General features: G+C 47.7%; 1 protein-coding gene across 1 annotated transcript in view; it reads left to right on the top strand.

Moving 5' to 3' along the window:
* Nucleotides 1-554: 554 nt before the first annotated feature.
* Nucleotides 555-22,492, top strand: part of adam9b (ADAM metallopeptidase domain 9b) — a 105,845-nt gene continuing 83,907 nt past the window's right edge. Inside the window, 12 exon segments of the mRNA XM_065016094.1 lie at nt 555-685; nt 2,662-2,771; nt 4,248-4,328; nt 7,872-7,958; nt 12,118-12,194; nt 14,441-14,633; nt 14,782-14,844; nt 15,205-15,276; nt 16,227-16,396; nt 18,336-18,374; nt 18,436-18,484; nt 22,268-22,398. Coding sequence (XP_064872166.1) covers nt 616-685; nt 2,662-2,771; nt 4,248-4,328; nt 7,872-7,958; nt 12,118-12,194; nt 14,441-14,633; nt 14,782-14,844; nt 15,205-15,276; nt 16,227-16,396; nt 18,336-18,374; nt 18,436-18,484; nt 22,268-22,398 — 1,142 coding nt within the window. The 5' untranslated portion in view covers nt 555-615.

Raw genomic sequence — 22,492 nt, forward strand, 5'->3', positions numbered from 1 at the left:
GAAATAAAAAATATATAAAAAATGTTTGGTGGGACATTGATGGGATATTCTCCTAATTCACAGAAAACTGGACACATGAATGAGCTTGCAAGGTTCCCATGAATCATGTTAAGAACATGAATGTCTTAAGTTCAGAGAACATGGTAAACACGTTCTGGGTTATATCTATTAGAAATGAAGGGAATGGCCTCCAGGAAACGTTCCTCGCACATCACGGGAACGTTCCTATGAAACTGGTAACGACCTAAGGAGTTCCTCTGAACGGAACGTTCTCTAAAGTTGTGGGAATGTTTTTATGTTAGCTGGGATGAGAGAAGATTTTAAAAATAAATAAAAGAATATCAGTAGATATAGTTTGCAACGTTTCGTAAAAACATTTAAGATAACCGGGGCTGACAGGTAGGATTTAGTTTCGGCCCTCTCTGGCCCACACTCCTGAACTGTAGGTGGCGGTAATACACCATAACGTTGGATTCCAAACGCCGATAAACCCCACAGAAGAAGAGTAACTTTAGGCACACCCCCTCTGGCTCACCGGCACACCCCCCTAGCCTTCTCATCTGCCTTGTCCGCCTCCACAGCTGTCGTCAATGGACAAATGCTGTAGCAAGGATCATGGTGGCGAAAAGTGTAGTGACTTTACTGTTTCTAATTTGTTGCATCGTTGGAACCGAGAACAATAAAGGTGGGTGAGAGATTGAGATGTATTTTTTTATTGCCTAGGTGATAGCCTTCTTTACATTTACATTTAAGTCATTTAGCAGACGCTCTTATCCAGAGCGCTTGGTACCTGTTGCGATTACAAAGCCTCGGGAATTTGATTGTGAAATGTAGTCTATCATACCGTTTAACTCTACTTATTAACCACTAATAGAGGCTATTTCACAACTCCGCGTGTGCTTCCGCACAAAATAACTACCTTTGTTAGCGCTTGTTATAAATTCTGATCCAGGCTCGGTCTTACTTGTTTCTGATGTGCCTGAAGGTTTGGGCTGTGATGGTAAGAGCTGATCCTATATCACTTTGTAATGCGTGGAACCGAATATGAAACGTCGGCTCAACAAATACAACATGGAATGTGGCACACCTCAAAAATATATATCTTTTGAAAAATGTAATTTCACTTGTTTAGAGACTACATTTTTAAAATATTTTCTTTAGTTTTGCTATTTTTATTTAAGGTTAACAAATAGAAAGTGGGAAGTTTACTTTAGTTTTTGTGTTCCGGAAGCCAAGAGAAGTAGCTACAGATTGTTACATCAGATAATGTGAAGAGGACTGGCCACCCCTCAGAGCCTGGTTTCTCTTTAGGTTTCTAATCTCCACCCGGCACAGCCAGAAGAGGACTGGCCACCCCTCAGAGCCTGGTTCCTCTCTAGGTTTCTAATCTCCACCTGGCACAGCCAGAAGAGGACTGGCCACCCCTCATAGCCTGGTTCCTCTCTAGGTTTCTAATCTCCACCTGGCACAGCCAGAAGAGGACTGGCCACCCCTCAGAGCCTGGTTCCTCTCTAGGTTTCTAATCTCCACCTGGCACAGCCAGAAGAGGACTGGCCACCCCTCATAGCTTGGTTCCTCTCTAGGTTTCTAATCTCCACCTGGCACAGCCAGAAGAGGACTGGCCACCCCGCATAGCTTGGTTCCTCTCTAGGTTTCTAATCTCCACCTCAGCCAGCCTGGTTCCTCTCTAGGTTTCTAATCTCCACCCGGCACAGCCAGAAGAGGACTGGCCACCCATCAGAGCCTGGTTCCTCTCTAGGTTTCTAATCTCCACCCGGCACAGCCAGAAGAGGACTGGTCACCCCTCAGAGCCTGGTTCCTCTCTAGGTTTCTAATCTCCACCTGGCACAGCCAGAAGAGGACTGGCCACCCCTCAGAGCCTGGTTTCTATTTAGGTTTCTAATCTCCACCCGACACAGCCAGAAGAGGACTGGCCACCCCTCAGAGCCTGGTTCCTATCTAGGTTTCTAATCTCCACCTGGCACAGCCAGAAGAGGACTGGCCACCCCTCATAGCCTGGTTCCTCTCTAGGTTTCTTCCTAGGTTTTGGCCTTTCTAGGGAGTTTTTCCTAGCCACCGTGCTTCTACACCTGCATTGCTTGCTGTTTGGGGTTTTAGGCTGGGTTTCTGTACAGCACTTTGAGATATCAGCTGATGTACGAAGGGCTATATAAATACATTTGATTTGACATCAGAGTATTTTGTGTAGATGGTTAATTGTCTTTTTTTTATATAAACAATTTGAATGCCACGTTGTAACACAATAAAATGTGATGAAATCCAAGGAGACTTGCGAGGCCCTGCATTCATGATGCAAGGTGACTTGTAGATCAGTCCGTCTCCATTCACCTTTCAGGTTGGCTTCAATGTCGACGGCACCTCATGAGTCACCTATACTCAGCAATGCATCAGGTTTTCCACTCATGTATTTAACTTGGGACCACATTTCAGTAGATTGATTTGTTTTTTACTTGATGAATTAGCTGTTTTGTTTGATTGGCCGGTTAGACTTTGGCTGCTTGTGTAGTCTTGGCCATTCAGGACATTGGCCATTGGAACACGAGTTGGCCGTTGGAACACGAGTTGGCCGTTGGAACACGAGTTGGCCGTTGGAACACGAGTTGGCCACTAGTTCATGGCTGTTCTTTCTACCCTTTTCAGATATTTTCAATGGACAAACATCTAAACTTTCCAGCTACACTGTTGTAAAGCCTCAGCTTGTTCACAGGAGATGGGCAAGAAATGTCGACAGACGTCCTGACTCGGGAAAGGTAAGGTTTCCTCTACAGGTCTCCCAACTCGTAGTTAGACACATGATGGTAAATGCCGACAGACTTCCTGACTCGGGAAAGGTAAGGTTTCCTCTACAGGTCTCCCAACTCGTAGTTAGACACATGATGGTAAATGCCGACAGACTTCCTGACCACGGAGAAAGGTAAGGTTACCTCTACAGGTCTCCCAACTCGTAGTTAGACACATGATGGTAAATGCCGACAGACTTCCTGACCACGGAGAAAGGTAAGGTTACCTCTACAGGTCTCCCAACTCGTAGTTAGACACATGATGGTAAATGCCGACAGACTTCCTGACTGGGGAAAGGTAAGGTTTCCTCTACAGGTCTCCCAACTCGTGGTTAGACACATGATGGTAAATGCCGACAGACTTCCTGACCACGGAGAAAGGTAAGGTTACCTCTACAGGTCTCCCAACTCGTGGTTAGACACATGATGGTAAATGCCGACAGACTTCCTGACCACGGAGAAAGGTAAGGTTTCCTCTACAGGTCTCCCAACTCGTAGTTAGACACATGATGGTAAATGCCGACAGACTTCCTGACTGGGGAAAGGTAAGGTTTCCTCTACAGGTCTCCCAACTCGTGGTTAGACACATGATGGTAAATGCCGACAGACTTCCTGACTCGGGAAAGGTAAGGTTTCCTCTACAGGTCTCCCAACTCGTAGTTAGACACATGATGGTAAATGCCGACAGACTTCCTGACCACGGAGAAAGGTAAGGTTACTTCCACAGGTCTCCCAACTCGTGGTTAGACACATGATGGTAAATGCCGACAGACTTCCTGACTGGGGAAAGGTAAGGTTTCCTCTACAGGTCTCCCAACTCGTAGTTAGACACATGATGGTAAATGCCGACAGACTTCCTGACTCGGGAAAGGTAAGGTTTCCTCTACAGGTCTCCCAACTCGTGGTTAGACACATGATGGTAAATGCCGACAGACTTCCTGACTGGGGAAAGGTAAGGTTTCCTCTACAGGTCTCCCAACTCGTGGTTAGACACATGATGGTAAATGCCGACAGACTTCCTGACTGGGGAAAGGTAAGGTTTTCTACAGGTCTCCCAACTCGTGGTTAGACACATGATGGTAAATGACCACGGAGAAAGGTAAGGTTTCCTCTACAGGTCTCCCAACTCGTGGTTAGACACATGATGGTAAATGCCGACAGACTTCCTGACTGGGGAAAGGTAAGGTTTCCTCTACAGGTCTCCCAACTCGTGGTTAGACACATGATGGTAAATGCCGACAGACTTCCTGACCACGGGGAAAGGTAAGGTTTCCTCTACAGGTCTCCCAACTCGTAGTTAGACACATGATGGTAAATGCCGACAGACTTCCTGACTGGGGAAAGGTAAGGTTACTTCCACAGGTCTCCCAACTCGTGGTTAGACACATGATGGTAAATGACCACGGGTGTATTTTCATGCGACTGTTGTGTTGGAACTCATTTCAGACTGAAGAACCCGAGGAACGTTCTTATTCATTGATCATTGACAACAAGGAACATTTCCTACATCTACAAAAGAACACGTATGTCAGTTTATTTTCTATTACGTACTAGTAATGACCTTACTGTCACGAACCGGCTCAAAGCCCGTAACAAAGGGAGACAACGTGGAGATAAGGAGTAGCAAAATATGTATTTATTAACTAAAGCAACTAAGTATAATATACAATGGTGTGTGTAATCAGTAATCAGTAGTGTAAGTGAGTGTTTTGCATGCATGAATGTGATAATGCAGGGTGTTGAAAGGTGCCAAAGCAAACAAACAAAAGGCCACCAAGAACCACAACACAATCTACAAAGGTGTCTGCATGGAGAGAGTCTCCTCCATGAATGTGGAAGAGGTCTATTTATCCTGGGAGACACCTGGCCCAGGTGTTTCCCATGTAGCTGACGACCCTCTCAACTCCGCCCACCGGCATCCTAATAAGGAAACAAGAACAAAGACAGAATACGGCAGACAGAGTGGGAGGGTCGTCACATTCCCCCCCATAAAACCGGGGACCAACAAGGACCCCGGAACAACATACCAGCCTCCCGCGTCCCAAATTGACACAGGCCCCTGCGTCCCAAATTGACACAGGCCCCTGCGTCCCAAATTGACACAGGCCCCTGCGTCCCAAATTGACACAGGCCCCTGCGTCCCAAATTGACACAGGCCCCTGCGTCCCAAATTGACACAGGCCCCTGCGTCCCAAATTGACACAGGCCCCTGCGTCCCAAATTGACACAGGCCCCTGCGTCCCAAATTGACACAGGCCCCTGCGTCCCAAATTGACACAGGCCTCTGCGTCCCAAATTGACACAGGCCTCTGCGTCCCAAATTGGTGAGGAGTTATGTGTTCACACCTCCACCTGCCCCAACCAACCTCCTCCTCAGACCTCAACAACCTTTGCGCATAGGAAGCAATATTTAAGAGGAAAGAAGAACACAAGACCAGGAGGGAACAGACAGGAAAGATAGAACATGACAACCCGAAACAATGGTCAGTCATGTAAACATTCAGGAACATGGCACAAAAGACCAACAGCTACAAACTCCAACGAAAAGAACATCAGGGTCCTTCTTAATTTGTACAACTCCCAACGATTCATAGTCACTCCCAACGATTCATAGTCACTTCCAACGATTCATAGTCACTTCCAACGATTCATAGTCACTTCCAACGATTCATAGTCACTCCCAACGATTCATAGTCACTCCCAACGATTCATAGTCACTCCCAACGATTCATAGTCACTCCCAACGATTCATAGTCACTTCCAACGATTCATAGTCACTCCCAACGATTCATAGTCACTCCCAACGATTCATAGTCACTCCCAACGATTCATAGTCACTCCCAACGATTCATAGTCACTTCCCAACGATTCATAGTCACTTCCCAACGATTCATAGTCACTCCCAACGATTCATAGTCACTTCCAACGAAACAGAATTTCACTAATTTCAATCATTTAAGCTTGTAGTGTTCAGCGATCTTCAACAGCTGTTCTTAAGTACATAATTCTAACAGGTCCTCTGATGGAAAGCGAATGAACTTGTATACATGAGACACCATAGTCATAAGTAAGTAATCTTGCTCAACCCCTCTGCTGAGCACATCAGACCACAACCAGAGAAATGACAATCACCCTGAGCACCACAGAAGAGAGATGAGATACGGAGCTTCCCCAAAACCTACAATAACTCAACCCTAGTCTTCGTGCAGATTTGCGGTGGGTATTTACGCACTGTAGCCCACTGGCAAGGAAATAGAACTCCCCAGCATACTGGCAAATTACACCAAGCCACGGACGTGCCCCCGAGACAAATGCTCAGTCCACAGACACCACACAAAAATAACAAACATTTAACCATGCCCAACATGTCCAAAATTGAAACACGTCGCTAAGCCTATCAGGGGAAAAAGGCTATAGCTCCGGGTAGCAAGTTCCACTACCCTACACAAATCTCCTACCGAGGTACACAGCCGATTTACTCACCTCCTCAGACTGACTTCCCAACAGAAAGTAGAACAAGAGTTCAGGCTAGGCAGGGCCTGGAAACTAACCATTATACTCTCTCCAACACAGCACACAAACCAAACAACAAAGGCAACCAATACTGGGCCGATCACACTCAAACACCATATTCAAACCAAACACGTACCTCCACGGTCTCCCAAACCAATAGTTCTCAAAAATATTCAAACCAAGCCCCACTTGTCACTCCCAAACCAATACTGGGCCAATCACACAAAGGGATATTCAAACGTGGAGATATGGTCTCCCAAAAATATGTATTTATTCAAACTAAAGCAACTAAGTATAAATACAATACTGTGTGTAATCAAACACCATATTCAAACCAAAGTGTTTTCCATGTCTCCCAATGTGATAATGCAGGGTGTTGAAAAACACCAATTCAAACAAACAAAAGGTCTCCCCAAGAACCATCAACTCAAACACCATCTCAAACCAAAAGGTGTCTCATGGAGAGAGTCTCCCAAATGAATGTGGAAGATCACACTCAAACACCATATTTCAAATCCAAAGACACCTGGCCCAGGGTCTCCCAAACCAATACTGGTAGATCACACTCAAACACCATATTCAAACCAAACACGCCCATGGTCCGGCAATCCTAATACTGGGAAACAACTCAAACAAGATTCAAACCAGACAGAGTGGGACGGTCTCCCAAACCAATACTGGGCCGATCACACTCAAACACCTTCAAACCAAACACGTATTCAAATGACCAAACACGTACTGGTCTCCCAAACCAATACTGGGTGATCAAACACCTTACGTACTGGTGATGGCCCAAACACGTACTGGTGATGGTCTCCCAAACCAATACTGGGGTAATGACCATATTCAAACCAAACACGTACTGGTGATGGTCCCCAAACCAATACTGGGTAATGACCATATTAAAACTGGTAATGACCTCCACGGTCTCCCAAACCAATACTGGTGACTGACACCATATTCAAACCAAACACGTACACGGTCTCCCAAACCAATATGGGCCGATCACACTCAAACACCATATTCAAACTGGTGAACCTCCAAACACGTACTGGTGATGACTCCACGGTCTCCCATGAACCAATACTGGGGTAATGACCATATTCAAACCAAACACGTACCTCCATGGTCTCCCAAACCAATACTGGGCCGATCACATCAAACACCATATTCAAACCAAACACGTACTGGTGATGGTCTCCCAAACCAATACTGGTGATGGATCACACTCAAACACCATATTCAAACCAAACACGTACCTCCATGGTCTCCCAAACCAATACTGGGTGATCACCTCAAACACCATATTCAAACCAAACACGTACTGGTGATGACCAAACCAATACTGGTAATCAAACACCATATTCAAACCAAACACGTACTGGTAATGACCAATACGCCGATCACTGGTCAAACACCATATTACGTACCTGGTAATGACCTTACGTCAAACTGGTAATGATCCACGGTCACCAAACACGATCACACTTACCTCCACGGTCACCCAAATTCTATTCTTGTGGAGTGATCAGTCATTTCACCTTTTGTCATCAAGAGTTTTTATCCAAAAGCTTTGTTCAGTTTTCCCATGATGCCACTGGGAATCTGACCGCCTACATATCGTAACAAAAACCTGATGATAAAGTGGCAAAAGATGTATTTATTACAGAATGATATACAATGTGTGGATTGTAATCAGTAATCAGTAGGTGGGAGTGTTTTGGGCATGAATGTGATAATGCAGGGTGTTGGGTGGCAAACAAACAAAAGGGGACAAGAACCACAACACAATCTACAAAGGTGTCTGGGAGGGGGACTGAAGAGTCTCCTCCTGAATGTGGAGGGGACTATTTAGCTGGGACACCTGGGGTGGGAGCTGGGGACTCCGCCCACCGGCATCCTGGGTAAGGAAACAAGGACAAAGACAGAAGCGGCAGACAGGGTGGGAGGGGGACTGACGAGCTGAATGGGTGGGAGGGGGAATGACCTAGCTGGATGGGAGGGGGACTGACTAGCTGGATGGGAGGGGGACTGACGAGCTGGGTGGGATGGGAGGGGACTGACTGGTAATGACCTACGTAGGCTGGGTGGGGTGGGAGGGGGAATGACCTTAGTGGGGTACTGGGGACTGACGACTGGTAATGGGACGGGGAATGAAGAGCTGGGTGGGGGGGTAATGACTGACGAGCTGGGTGGGAATGAGGGGACTGGTAATGAGCTGGGTGGGGTGGGAAGGGGGGACTGAAGAGCTGGGTGGGAAGGGGGACTGGAAGAGCTGGGTGGGGTGGGACTGGGGGACTGACGAGCTGGTGGGAGGGGACTGGGGGACTGACGAGCTGGTGATGGGGTGGGTAATGGGGACTGGTAATGAGCTGGGTGGGATGGGCTAAGGTCACAGGATTCTATTCTTGTGGGGAGGGGGACTTCTTCTTTTGTCTGAGTTTTTGGGTCCAAAAGCTTTGTTCAGTTTTCCCATGATGCCACTGGGAATCTGGGGGACTAAACCTGAGCTGGGTGGCAGGGGCATTACAGAATGACGATCGGGTGGCTGGGAGGGGACTGACGAGCTGGGTGGGAGGGGCTGGCAGGCTGGGTGGGGTGGGAGGGGGACTGATGAGCTGGGTGGGGTGGGAGGGGGACTGGATGTGGGGTGGGAGGGGGACTGACGAGCTGGGTGGGTGGGAGGGGACTGAGCTGGGTGGGGTGGGAGGGGGACTGATGAGCTGGGCTGGGGTGGGAGGGGACTGACGAGCTGGGTGGGAGGGGACTGGCTGGATGGGGTGGGAGGGGGACTGACGAGCTGGGTGGGAGGGGACTGAGCTGGGTGGGATGGGGGGGGACTGATGAGCTGGGTGGGATGGGAGGGGGACTGACGAGCTGGGTGGGGGGGGAGGGGGACTGACGAGCTGGGTGGGGGAGGGGACTGGAGGGGTGGGGGGGAGGGGACTGATGAGCTGGGTGGGTGGGAGGGGACTGACGAAGGGGATGGGAGGGGGACTGAAGAGCTGGGTGGGATGGGGGACTGGCGAGCTGGATGGGGGGAGGGGGACTGACGAGCTGGGTGGGGTGGGAGGGGGACTGACGAGCTGGGTGGGGTGGGAGGGGACTGCAGAGCTGGTGGGGTGGGAGGGGGACTGACGAGCTGGGTGGGTGGGGCTGGGGGATGCGAGCTGGGGGGATGGGGGGACTGACGAGCTGGGTGGGAGGGGGGACTGAGCTGGATGGGGTGGGAGGGGGACTGATGAGCTGGGTGGGAGGGGGCTGGAGGATGCTGGGTGGGAGGGGGACTGACGAGCTGGGTGGGAGGGGAGGGGGACTGAGCTGGGTGGGGTGGGAGGGGGACTGAAGAGCTGGGTGGGAGGGGCTGGCAGGATGCTGGGTGGGAGGGGGACTGATGAGCTGGGTGGGCTGGCAGGGGGATGCGAAGGGGGAGGGGGACTGAAGAGCTGGGTGGGAGGGGCTGGCAGGATGCGAAGGGGGGGGGACTGACGAGCTGGGTGGGAGGGGCTGGCAGGATGCGAAGGGGAGGGGGACTGATGAGCTGGGTGGGCTGGCAGGATGCGAAGGGGAGGGGGACTGAAGAGCTGGGTGGGAGGGGCTGGCAGGATGCGAAGGGGAGGGGGACTGATGAGCTGGGTGGGTGGGGCTGGCAGGATGCGAAGGGGGAGGGGGACTGACGAGCTGGGTGGGAGGGGCTGGCAGGATGCGAAGGGGAGGGGGACTGATGAGCTGGGTGGGCTGGCAGGATGCGAAGGGGAGGGGGACTGAAGAGCTGGGTGGGAGGGGCTGGCAGGATGCGAAGGGGAGGGGGACTGATGAGCTGGGTGGGCTGGCAGGATGCGAAGGGGAGGGGGACTGACGAGCTGGGTGGGAGGGGCTGGCAGGATGCGAAGGGGGAGGGGACTGACGAGCTGGGTGGGAGGGGCTGGCAGGATGCGAAGGGGAGGGGGACTGATGAGCTGGGTGGGAGGGGCTGGCAGGATGCGAAGGGGAGGGGGACTGATGAGCTGGGTGGGCTGGCAGGATGCGAAGGGGGAGGGGGACTGATGAGCTGGGTGGGAGGGGCTGGCAGGATGCGAAGGGGGAGGGGGACTGACGAGCTGGGTGGGAGGGGCTGGCAGGATGCGAAGGGGGAGGGGGACTGACGAGCTGGGTGGGAGGGGCTGGCAGGATGCGAAGGGGAGGGGGACTGATGAGCTGGGTGGGAGGGGCTGGCAGGATGCGAAGGGGGAGGGGGACTGACGAGCTGGGTGGGAGGGGCTGGCAGGATGCGAAGGGGAGGGGGATGAGCTGGGTGGGCTGGCAGGATGCGAAGGGGGAGGGGGACTGATGAGCTGGAAGGGGAGGGGCTGGCTGCGAAGGGGGAGGGGGATGCGAGCTGGGGGGAGGGGCTGGCAGGATGCGAAGGGGGAGGGGGACTGAAGAGCTGGGTGGGAGGGGCTGGCAGGATGCGAAGGGGGAGGGGACTGACGAGCTGGGTGGGAGGGGCTGGCAGGATGCGAAGGGGGAGGGGACTGGGAGCTGGGTGGGAGGGGCTGGAGGATGCGAAGGGGGAGGGGCTGGCAGGATGCGAAGGGGGAGGGGCTGGCAGGATGCGAAGGGGGAGTGGGACTGACGAGCTGGGTGGGAGGGGCGCGCAGGATGCGAAGGGGGAGGGGCTGGCAGGATGTGAAGGGGGAGGGGGATACATACATATACTACCAGTCAATAGCTGGACACACCTCCTCATTCAAGGGTTTTTCTTTATTTTTACTATTTTCTACATTGTAGAATAATAGTGAAGACGTCAAAACTATGAAATGACATGTATGGAATCATGTAGTTACCAAAAAATGTGTTCAACAAAAATATATTTAATATCCTTCAAAGTAGCCACCCTTTGCCTTGGTGACAGCTTTGTACACTCTTGGCATTCTCTCAACCAGCTTCCCCTGGAATACTTTTCCAACAGTCTTGAAGGAGTTCCCACATATGCTGAGCACTTGTTGGCTGCTTTTCCTTCACTCTGCAGTCTAACTCATCCCAAACCATCTCAATTACGTTGAGGTTGGGTGATTGTGGAGGTCAGGTCATCTGATGCAGCACTCCATCACTCTACTTCTTGCTCAAATAGCCCTTACACAGCCTCGAGGTGTGTTGGGTCATTGTCCTGTTGAAAAACAAATGATAGTCCCACTAAACGCACCCCAGATGGGATGGCGTATCGCTGCAGAATGCTGTGGTAGCCATGCTGGTTAAGTGTGACTTGAATTCTAATAAGCAGTGTCACCAGCCAAGCACCATCACACCACCTCCTCCTCCGTGCTTCACGGTGTGAACCACACATGCTGAGATCATCCGTTCACCCACACTGCGTCTCACTAAGACACAGCGGTTGGAACCAAAAATCTCCAATTTCGACTCATCAGACCAAAGGATAGATTTCCACCGGTCTAATGTCCACTGCTTGTGTTTCTTGGCCCAAGCACACCTGTTAATTGAAATGCATTCCAGATGACTACCTCATAAAGCTGGTTGAGAGAATGCCAAGAGTGTGCAAAGCTGTCATCAAGGAAAAGAGTGGCGACTTTGAAGAATATTAAATCTATTTTGATTTGTTTTGGTTACTACATGATTCCATATGTGTTATTTCATAGTTTTGATGTCTTCACTATTATTCTACAATGTAGAAAACAGTAAAAATAAAGAAAAACCCTTGAATGAGTAGGCGTCCAAACTTTTGACTGGTACTTTACATGCATACGTTATGGCTGTATATTTCCACATGGTGTTTTTAAATGGTGTGTGTGTGTGTGTTTTGCAGGTCCATTGTTATTACCATGGGGATGTGGAGGATCATGAAGAATCTTTGGTCGCCCTCAGCACCTGCTCAGGCCTCAGGTCTGTCTCTCATTCACTTATATATAATAATACTAACTCTCAGTATCTACTGACCTCAGGTCTGTCTCTCATTCACTTATATATAATATAATAATACTAACTCTCAGTACCTACTGACCTCAGGTCTCTCTCATTCACTTATATATAATAATACTAACCCTAAACTACAGAGGACCATGTCCTACTAACTGAACGACAGAGGACCGTGTTCTACTAACTACAGAGGACCACGTTCTACTAACTGAACTACAGAGGACCACGTTCTACTAACTGAACTACAGAGGACCATGTTCTACTAACTGAACTACAGAGGACCATGTTCTACTAACTGAACTACAGAGGACCGTGTTCTACTAACTGAACTACAGAGGACCATGTTCTACTAACTGACCTACAGAGGACCACGTTCTACTAACTGAACTACAGAGGACCGTGTTCTACTAACTGAACTACAGAGGACCGTGTTCTACTAACTACAGAGGACCATGTTCTACTAACTGAACTACAGAGGACCATGTTCTACTAACTGAACTACAGAGGACCATGTTCTACTAACTGAACTACAGAGGACCATGTTCTGAACTACAGAGGACCATGTTCTAACTGAACTACAGAGGACCATGTTCTACTAACTGAACTACAGAGGACCATGTTCTACTAACTGAACTACAGAGGACCATGTTCTACTAACTGAACTACAGAGGACCATGTTCTACTAACTGAACTACAGAGGACCATGTTCTACTAACTGAACTACAGAGGACCGTGTTCTACTAACTGAACTACAGAGGACCGTGTTCTACTAACTGAACTACAGAGGACCATGTTCTACTAACTGACCTACAGAGGACCATGTTCTACTAACTGAACTACAGAGGACCGTGTTCTACTAACTGAACTACAGAGGACCATGTTCTACTAACTACAGAGGACCACATGCTTTTGTATTTGTAGACCTGTACATAGGGGTTGTGTTTTATTCCACATCCAGTGTTCCAATCAGAGGGCTTGAAGTGTCTCTTAACAAGGAAGTTCTCCAGTCCTCTAATAGTTTCCTGGTTTGTCTAACCAGTTATCCTGACTTTCCCAGTCCTCTAATAGTTTCCTGGTTTGTCTAACCAGATATCCTGACTTTCCCAGTCCTCTAATAGTTTACTGGTTTGTCTAACCAGTAATCCTGACTTTCCCTGTCCTCTAATAGTCCTCTAATAGTTTACTGGTTTGTCTAACCAGTTATCCTGACTTTCCCAGTCCTCTAATAGTTTACTGGTTTGTCTAACCAACCAGATATCCTGACTGGTTTTCTAACCAGTCCTCCAGTCCTCTAATAGTTTCCTGGTTTGTCTAACCAGATATCCTGACTTTCCCAGTCCTCTAATAGTTTCCTGGTTTGTCTAACCAGATATCTGACTTTCCCTGACTGGTTTGTCTAACCAGTTATCCTCTTTCCCAGTCCTCTAATAGTTTCCTGGTTTGTCTAACCAGATATCCTGACTTTCCCAGTCCTCTAATAGTTTCCTGGTTTGTCTAACCAGATATCCTGACTTTCCCAGTCCTCTAATAGTCCTCTAATAGTTTCCTGGTTTGTCTAACCAGTTATCCTGACTTTCCCAGTCCTCTAATAGTTTCCTGGTTTGTCTAACCAGATATCCTGACTTTCCCAGTCCTCTAACAGTTTCCTGGTTTGTCTAACCAGTTATCCTGACTTTCCCAGTCCTCTAATAGTTTCCTGGTTTGTCTAACCAGTTATCCTGACTTTCCCAGTCCTCTAATAGTTTACTGGTTTGTCTAACCAGTTATCCTGACTTTCCCAGTCCTCTAATAGTTTACTGGTTTGTCTAACCAGTTATCCTGACTTTCCCAGTCCTCTAATAGTTTCCTGGTTTGTCTAACCAGTTATCCTGACTTTCCCAGTCCTCTAATAGTTTCCTGGTTTGTCTAACCAGTTATCCTGACTTTCCCAGTCCTCTAATAGTTTACTGGTTTGTCTAACCAGATATCCTGACTTTCCCAGTCCTCTAATAGTTTCCTGGTTTGTCTAACCAGTTATCCTGACTTTCCCAGTCCTCTAATAGTTTCCTGGTTTGTCTAACCAGTTATCCTGACTTTCCCAGTCCTCTACTACTAATCGCTGACTTCAGCTTGATGCCAGGAAGTGTTGTTTAACCATTGCGGTGATATTGTGAATGAAAAGTAATTTGTCAGCATTGATTTGTGAATCTGTCTGTTGCACTTCTTCTTCGTAGGGGTGTCATTCTCCTTGGCAACCAGAGTTATGGGCTGGAACCAGTCAAGCAGTCGACAAACAACGAGCACCTCCTCTACCGCCTGGAGCACAGCCAATCGGAGCCCTTTGTCTGTGGAGTGACCAATGAGTCGTCGCGCACTGAGAGTCACTCGCCTTTCGACCCTTCCCTCTCGATGACGGCACTGTTACGGGTTGGGATGTTTCCATTACACAGCGTGGCAGAATGTAACAGATATGAAAGTGTTTTCAGGGGGAATGTACTGGATGTCTGTCACACTAAACATGGAGGTGATGTACCAGTCTCACCTAGGACTCTCTTTCATTTCTTCTTCTTAACAGAGAAAACGTAATCTACCTCAGACCAGATATGTAGAGTTGGTGTTGGTTGCTGACTTTCTCAGGGTAAAATATTTACTATTTTTCTAATTTTATAGATGATGTATATCTTGTATTGGCTAACACAGAGGTTTTCCGGCCTCTCCTATTGGACGCCTACCCGTTCCATGTATTTGAACTATTCCCCAGCTAAGATTCAACTGGTCAACTAATCATCAAGCCCTTTTCAATAGGTAAATCAGGTAAGATAGTTCAGGGCTACAACACAATTGTGAAAATGTCTGAGGTTCCTCGAGGAGAGGTTTCAGAGCCACTTGCCTCATGTATAATCGTAAGTTAATGCTACTCCAATTGGGTTATATTAGAATGTATTCCTACATGATGATCAGCTGACTGACGTCTGCCTCTTTCTGACCATGTCCACAGTACACCTACAAGAAGAAGAACGAGACAGCGGTACGAGAGGAGATGGTGGAACTAGCCAATCTGCTGGATGGGGTGACTAAACATCTCTCTCTCTCTCTGTCTCTCTCTCTCTCTCTCTTTATCTCTCCTCTCTCTCTCTCTCTCTCTCCTCTCTCTCTCTCTTTCCCTTCTCTCTCTCCCTCTCTCTGTCTGTGTCTCTGTCTCTCTCCTCTCTCTCTCTTTCCCTTCTCTCTCTCTCTCTCTCTCCCTCTTTCCCTTCTCTCTCTCTCTTTCCCTTCTCTCTCTCTCTTTCCCTTCTCTCTCTCTCTTTCCCTTCTCTCTCTCTCTTTCCCTTCTCTCTCTCTCTTTCCCTTCTCTCTCTCTCTTTCCCTTCTCTCTCTCTCTTTCCCTTCTCTCTCTCTCTTTCCCTTCTCTCTCTCTCTTTCCCTTCTCTCTCTCTCTCTCTCTTTCCCTTCTCTCTCTCCCTCTCTCTGTCTGTGTCTCTCTCTCTCCTCTCTCTCTCTCTTTCCCTTCTCCTCTCCCTTCTCTCTCCCTCTTTCCCTTCTCTCTCCCTCTTTCCCTTCTCTCTCTCTCTCCTCTCTCTCTCTCTTTCCCTTCTCTCTCTCCCTCTCTCTGTCTGTGTCTCTGTCTCTCTCCTCTCTCTCTCTTTCCCTTCTCTCTCTCTCTCTCTCCCTCTTTCCCTTCTCTCTCCCTCTTTCCCTTCTCTCTCTCTCTTTCCCTTCTCTCTCTCTCTTTCCCTTCTCTCTCTCTTTCCCTTCTCTCTCTCTCTCTACTCAGTCTCAAGCAAACAACAATGTTACACTGAAATGTACTTCCTTAATCCTCTTCATCCTCATTGAGACATAAGGCTACAATGAGCTCTAATAATTACAGTAGTTTTCTATAGGGTGCAACAGGTCAGCTACCGGGTCCATATTTGAATTCGAGGCTACTAGACTATGTGGCTGTATATCTGTTGTTGTCTGTAAATAATTAGCACGATGTGATCTATTTACTGTGTATTGTTCTGTATTCGTCTCCAGTACTATAAGAGGCTGAATGTCCGCGTGGTGCTGGTAGGCCTGGAGATCTTTAAGGACGCCAACCCCTTCAGTGTGGAAGGCTCTGCGGGGGACGTGTTGGGACTGTTCGTCAAGTGGAGGCAGACAGTACTGCTGCCGCGGATCAGGCATGATGACGCACAGCTAATTGTGTGAGTGGAAGAGATGTAATGGTTCCGATTGGCTCAGTTGGTAAGAGAATGATGCCTGATAGGTTTGTGGATTCAGTTCCCATAGTGATCACTTGTACACATATTAACAATGCATACAGTCACTCCAGTATGTGTGTGGCTTTGGAAAAAAAACTGTCTGCTAAGTGGTATATTCTGTTGTATTAGATAATTGCATATGTCAGTACATGTTATTTACGTTTGTCTCCTTTAAAAATAAAATGGTTCCGTTTTAAGATTTAAATACCTCTGGTGGTTTAGTCTTTAGTCAGGTCTGTGATTAACAGCCGACGACAGACTATCATGTGTTCATCTATAATACTGAGCAGTTTGTCTCCAGTCGCTGCATAACAATGGCTAGTTGATAGATGTTTAAATTGTGTTCCCGATACCCGATCATCTTAAACCCTACAAGGTCCGGACCACTGCTGGTTTTCTCCTCTACCTGATAGTGAATATATCACCCACCTGGTGTCCCAGGTCTAAATCAGGCCCTGATCGTTAATATCACCCCACCTGGTGTCCAAGGTCTAAATCAGGCCCTGATCGTTAATATCACCCACCTGGTGTCCCAGGTCTAAATCAGGCCCTGATCGTTAATATCACCCCACCTGGTGTCCAAGGTCTAAATCAGGCCCTGATAATTAATATCACCCACCTAAATCAGGCCCTGATCGTTAATGTCACCCACCTGGTGTCCCAGGTCTAAATCAGGCCCTGATCGTTAATATCACCCACCTGGTGTCCCAGGTCTAAATCAGGCCCTGATCGTTAATATCAACCCCACCTGGTGTCCCAGGTCTAAATCAGGCCCTGATCGTTAATATCACCCACCTGGTGTCCCAGGTCTAAATCAGGCCCTGATCGTTAATATCACCCACCTGGTGTCCCAGGTCTAAATCAGGCCCTGATCGTTAATATCACCCACCTGGTGTCCCAGGTCTAAATCAGGCCCTGATCAGTAATATCACCCACCTGGTGTCCCAGGTCTAAATCAGGCCCTGATCGTTAATATCACCCACCTGGTGTCCCAGGTCTAAATCAGGCCCTGATCGTTAATATCACCCACCTGGTGTCCCAGGTCTAAATCAGGCCCTGATCGTTAATATCACCCACCTGGTGTCCCAGGTCTAAATCAGGCCCTGATCATTAATATCACCCCACCTGGTGTCCCAGGTCTAAATCAGGCCCTGATCGTTAATATCACCCCACCTGGTGTCCCAGGTCTAAATCAGGCCCTGATCGTTAATATCACCCCACCTGGTGTCCCAGGTCTAAATCAGGCCCTGATCGTTAATATCACCCCACCTGGTGTCCCAGGTCTAAATCAGGCCCTGATTAGAGGGGAATGACCCACCTGGTGTCCCATGTTTCCCCAGTGGTCTGTTAGTTGATCATCTTTGTTTTGTCCTGTAATGTTTCCCAGTGGTGTGTTGGTTGATCATCTTTGTTTTTGTCCTGTAATGTTTGACATGTTTCCCCAGTGGTCTGTTAGTTGATCATCTTTGTCCTGTGATGTTTTCTCTCTCTGTTTCCCCAGTGGCCTGTTAGTTGATCATCTTTGTTTTATCCTGTTTGTTTCCCCAGTGGCCTGTTAGTTGATCATCTTTGTTTTATCCTGTAATGTTTTTCTCTCTTTGTTTCCCCAGTGGTCTGTTAGTTGATCATCTTTGTTTTATCCTGTAATGTTTTTCTCTCTTTGTTTCCCCAGTGGTCTGTTAGTTGATCATCTTTGTCCTGTGATGTTTTCTCTCTCTGTTTCCCCAGTGGTCTGTTAGTTGATCATCTTTGTTTTATCCTGTAATGTTTTCTCTCTTTGTTTCCCCAGTGGTCTGTTAGTTGATCATCTTTGTCCTGTAATGTTTCTCCCTGTTTCCCCAGTGGTCTTAGTTGATCATCTTTGTCCTGGATGCGTTTGCAGTGGTCTGGGATCCTGGGCAGGGCAGTGTGTTCTGGAGGTGTAGTGGCACAGTGTGTTCGATGTCCACCTCTGGAGGAATCAATGTGGTTAGTAGTGATAGGTTTGGGTCCACAGTGTGTTCGATGTCCACCGCTGGAGGAATCAATGTGGTTAGTAGTGATAGGTTTGGGTCCACAGTGTGTTCGATGTCCACCGCTGGAGGAATCAATGTGGTTAATAGTGATAGGTTTGGGTCCACAGTGTGTTCGATGTCCACCGCTGGAGGAATCAATGTGGTTAGTAGTGATAGGTTTGGGTCCACAGTGTGTTCGATGTCCACCGCTGGAGGAATCAATGTGGTTAGTAGTGATAGGTTTGGGTCCACAGTGTGTTCGATGTCCACCGCTGGAGGAATCAATGTGGTTAGTAGTGATAGGTTTGGGTCCACAGTGTGTTCGATGTCCACCGCTGGAGGAATCAATGTGGTTATGGGGTCCTAAGCTTCATCTATTATTCATCAGTAGGTATATAGTATTCATCGGTAGGTATATAGTATTCATCACTAGGTATATAGTATTCATCGGTAGGTATATAGTATTCATCGGTGGGTATATAGTATTCATCACTAGGTATATAGTATTCATCACTAGGTATATAGTATTCATCACTAGGTATATAGTATTCATCGGTAGGTATATAGTATTCATCGGTAGGTATATAGTATTCATCGGTAGGTATATAGTATTCATAGGTAGGTATATAGTATTCATCGGTAGGTATATAGTATTCATCGGTAGGTATATAGTATTCATCGGTAGGTATGTAGTATCATTAGGTATGTAGCAGACTAATCATTGTAACCTAGCCAGGACCCTAACACCTAGCAGACTAATCATTGTAACCTAGCCAGGACCCTAACACCTAGCAGACTAATCATTGTAACCTAGACAGGACCCTAACACCAAGCAGACTAATCATTGTAACCTAGCCAGGACCCGAACACCTAGCAGACTAATCATTGTAACCTAGACAGGACCCTAACACCTAGCAGACTATCATTGTAACCTAGCCAGGACCCTAACACCTAGTAGACTAATCATTGTAACCTAGACAGGACCCTAACACCTAGCAGACTAATCATTGTAACCTAGCCAGCTAGTACCATCTGAGGCTGTGGGTGTTAGTGTTGTGAGGTTGTGTCAGCCACCTGATAGGTCTAGATTATTCATGAGTCAGATGTAGAAGACAATAGTGCAGTTTGTTCTCAGACACACCATGACTTCCTCCCAAATGGCATCCTATTGGTCTGCTTCACAAATGGCACCCTATCGAATGGCATCCTATTGGTCTGCTTCACCAATGGCACCCTATTGGTCTGCTTCACCAATGGCACCCTATTGGTCTGCTTCACCAATGGCACCCTATTGGTCTGCTTCACCAATGGCATCCTATTGGTCTGCTTCACCAATGGCACCCTATTGGTCTGCTTCACCAATGGCACCCTATTGGTCTGCTTCACAAATGGCACCCTATTGGTCTGCTTCACCAATGGCATCCTATTGGTCTGCTTCACCAATGGCACCCTATTGGTCTGCTTCACAAATGGCACCCTATTGGTCTGCTTCACAAATGGCACCCTATTGGTCTGCTTCACAAATGGCACCCTATTGGTCTGCTTCACAAATGGCATCCTATTGGTCTGCTTCACCAATGGCATCCTATTGGTCTGCTTCACCAATGGCATCCTATTGGTCTGCTTCACCAATGGCATCCTATTGGACTGCTTCACAAATGGCACCCTATTGGTCTGCTTCACCAATGGCACCCTATTGGTCTGCTTCACCAATGGCACCCTATTGGTCTGCTTCACCAATGGCACCCTATTGGTCTGCTTCACAATGGCAATTGGCACAAATGGCCTATTGGTCTGCTTCACAAATGGCACCCTATTGGTCTGCTTCACCAATGGCATCCTATTTGTCTGCTTCACCAATGGCATCCTATTGGTCTGCTTCACCAATGGCACCCTATTGGTCTGCTTCACCAATGGCACCCTATTGGTCTGCTTCACCAATGGCACCCTATTGGTCTGCTTCACCAATGGCACCCTATTGGTCTGCTTCACCAATGGCATCCTATTGGTCTGCTTCACCAATGGCACCCTATTGGTCTGCTTCACCAATGGCACCCTATTGGTCTGCTTCACCAACGGCATCCTATTGGTCTGCTTCACCAATGGCACCCTATTGGTCTGCTTCACCAATGGCACCCTATTGGTCTGCTTCATTGGTCTGCTTCACCAATGGCACCCTATTGGTCTGCTTCAGCAATGGCACCCTATTGGTCTGCTTCACCAATGGCACCCTATTGGTCTGCTTCACCAATGGCACCCTATTGGTCTGCTTCACCAATGGCACCCTATTGGTCTGCTTCACAAATGGCACCCTATCGCATGGCACCCTATTCCCTTTTAAAACACTACTTTTTTACCCGGAGCCTTGATCAACAGTAGTGCACTATATAGGGAATAGGGTTCTATAGGGCTCTGGTCTAAAGTAGTGCACTATATTGGGAATAGGGCTCTGGTCTAAAGTATTGTACTATAGAGGGTTCCATAGGGCTCTAGTCTAAAGTAGTGCACTATAAAGGGAATAGGATTCCATAGGGCTCTGGTCTAAAGTAGTGCACTATAAAGGGAATAGGGTTCTATAGGTCTCTGGTCTAAAGTAGTGCACTAAAAAAAGTGGGTATAGGGTTCCATAGGGCTCTAGTCTAAAGTAGTGCACTATATAGGGAATAGGGCTCTGGTCTAAAGTAGTGTACTATATAGGGAATAGGGCTCTGGTGTAAAGTAGTGCACTATATAGGGAATAGGGTTCTATAGGGCTCTGGTCTAAAGTAGTGCACTATATAGGGAATAGGGTTCTATAGGGCTCTGGTCTAAAGTAGTGCACTATATAGGGAATAGGGTTCTATAGGGCTCTGGTCTAAAGTAGTGCACTATATAGGGAATAGGGCTCTGGTCTAAAGTAGTGCACTATATAGGGAATAGGGTTCTGGTCTAAAGTAGTGCACTATATAGGGAATAGGGCTCTGGTCTAAAGTAGTGCACTATATAGGGAATAGGGCTCTGGTCTAAAGTAGTGCACTATATAGGGAATAGGGTTCCATAGGGCTCTGGTCTAAAGTAGTGCACTATATAGGGAATAGGGTTCTATAGGGTTCTGGCCTAAAGTAGTGCACTATATAGGGAATAGGGTTCCATAGGGCTCTGGTCTAAAGTAGTGCACTATATAGGGAATCGGGTTCTATAGGGTTCTGGCCTAAAGTAGTGCACTATATAGGGAATAGGGTTCCATAGGGTTCTGGTCTAAAGTAGTGCACTATATAGGGAATAGGGCTCTGGTCTAAAGTAGTGCACTATATAGGGAATAGGGCTCTGGTCTAAAGTAGTGCACTATATAGGGAATAGGGCTCTGGTCTATAGTAGTGCACTATATAGGGAATAGGGCTCTGGTCTATAGTAGTACCACTATATATAGCGAATAGGGCTCTGGTCTATAGTAGTGCACTATATAGGGAATAGGGTGCCATTTTAGGATTCATCTCAGGAGTTAATCTGCTATGCAAATGTAAACAGGTAAAACCAGTTCACGATGACGAAGCACAGTGTCTTTGTGTCATTCCACAGATTCTTCTTTGTGTCGTAATGTACCGTGTGTAATACCATTGTTCCAAAGGCTCCTGCTAACATTTCCACAGATTCTTCTTTGTGTCGTAATGTACCGTGTGTAATACCATTGTTCCAAAGGCTCGTGCTAACATTTTATAGTATTCAGAGGGTCCTTTTGTGTTTTTGGTTTAAATCAATTGTCATTTTCTCCTTTAAACATATATATATTTTTTTTTAACCATTCCACATCTGAACAGCATGTGGTCTTCTATCTCCACAGTATAGTGGTGACGATCTGGGCTACGTCTCTACTGTCGTGGCCCACGAGATGGGCCATAACCTGGGCATGAATCACGACAACGGTCGTTGTAGCTGTAACGGAGGGAGCTGTATCATGGCTGCCTCGGCAACGTAAGTAAAGTACTGGCCTCGACTATCAGCGCCACAAAAAAAACTAAAATAATCTCCTTTTCATTTTGACCCTTTTCCTGAGCGTTGTCTTTCT

Source organism: Oncorhynchus nerka, unplaced genomic scaffold (assembly GCF_034236695.1).
Source record: "Oncorhynchus nerka isolate Pitt River unplaced genomic scaffold, Oner_Uvic_2.0 unplaced_scaffold_1149, whole genome shotgun sequence".
Classification (NCBI taxonomy): domain Eukaryota; kingdom Metazoa; phylum Chordata; class Actinopteri; order Salmoniformes; family Salmonidae; genus Oncorhynchus; species Oncorhynchus nerka.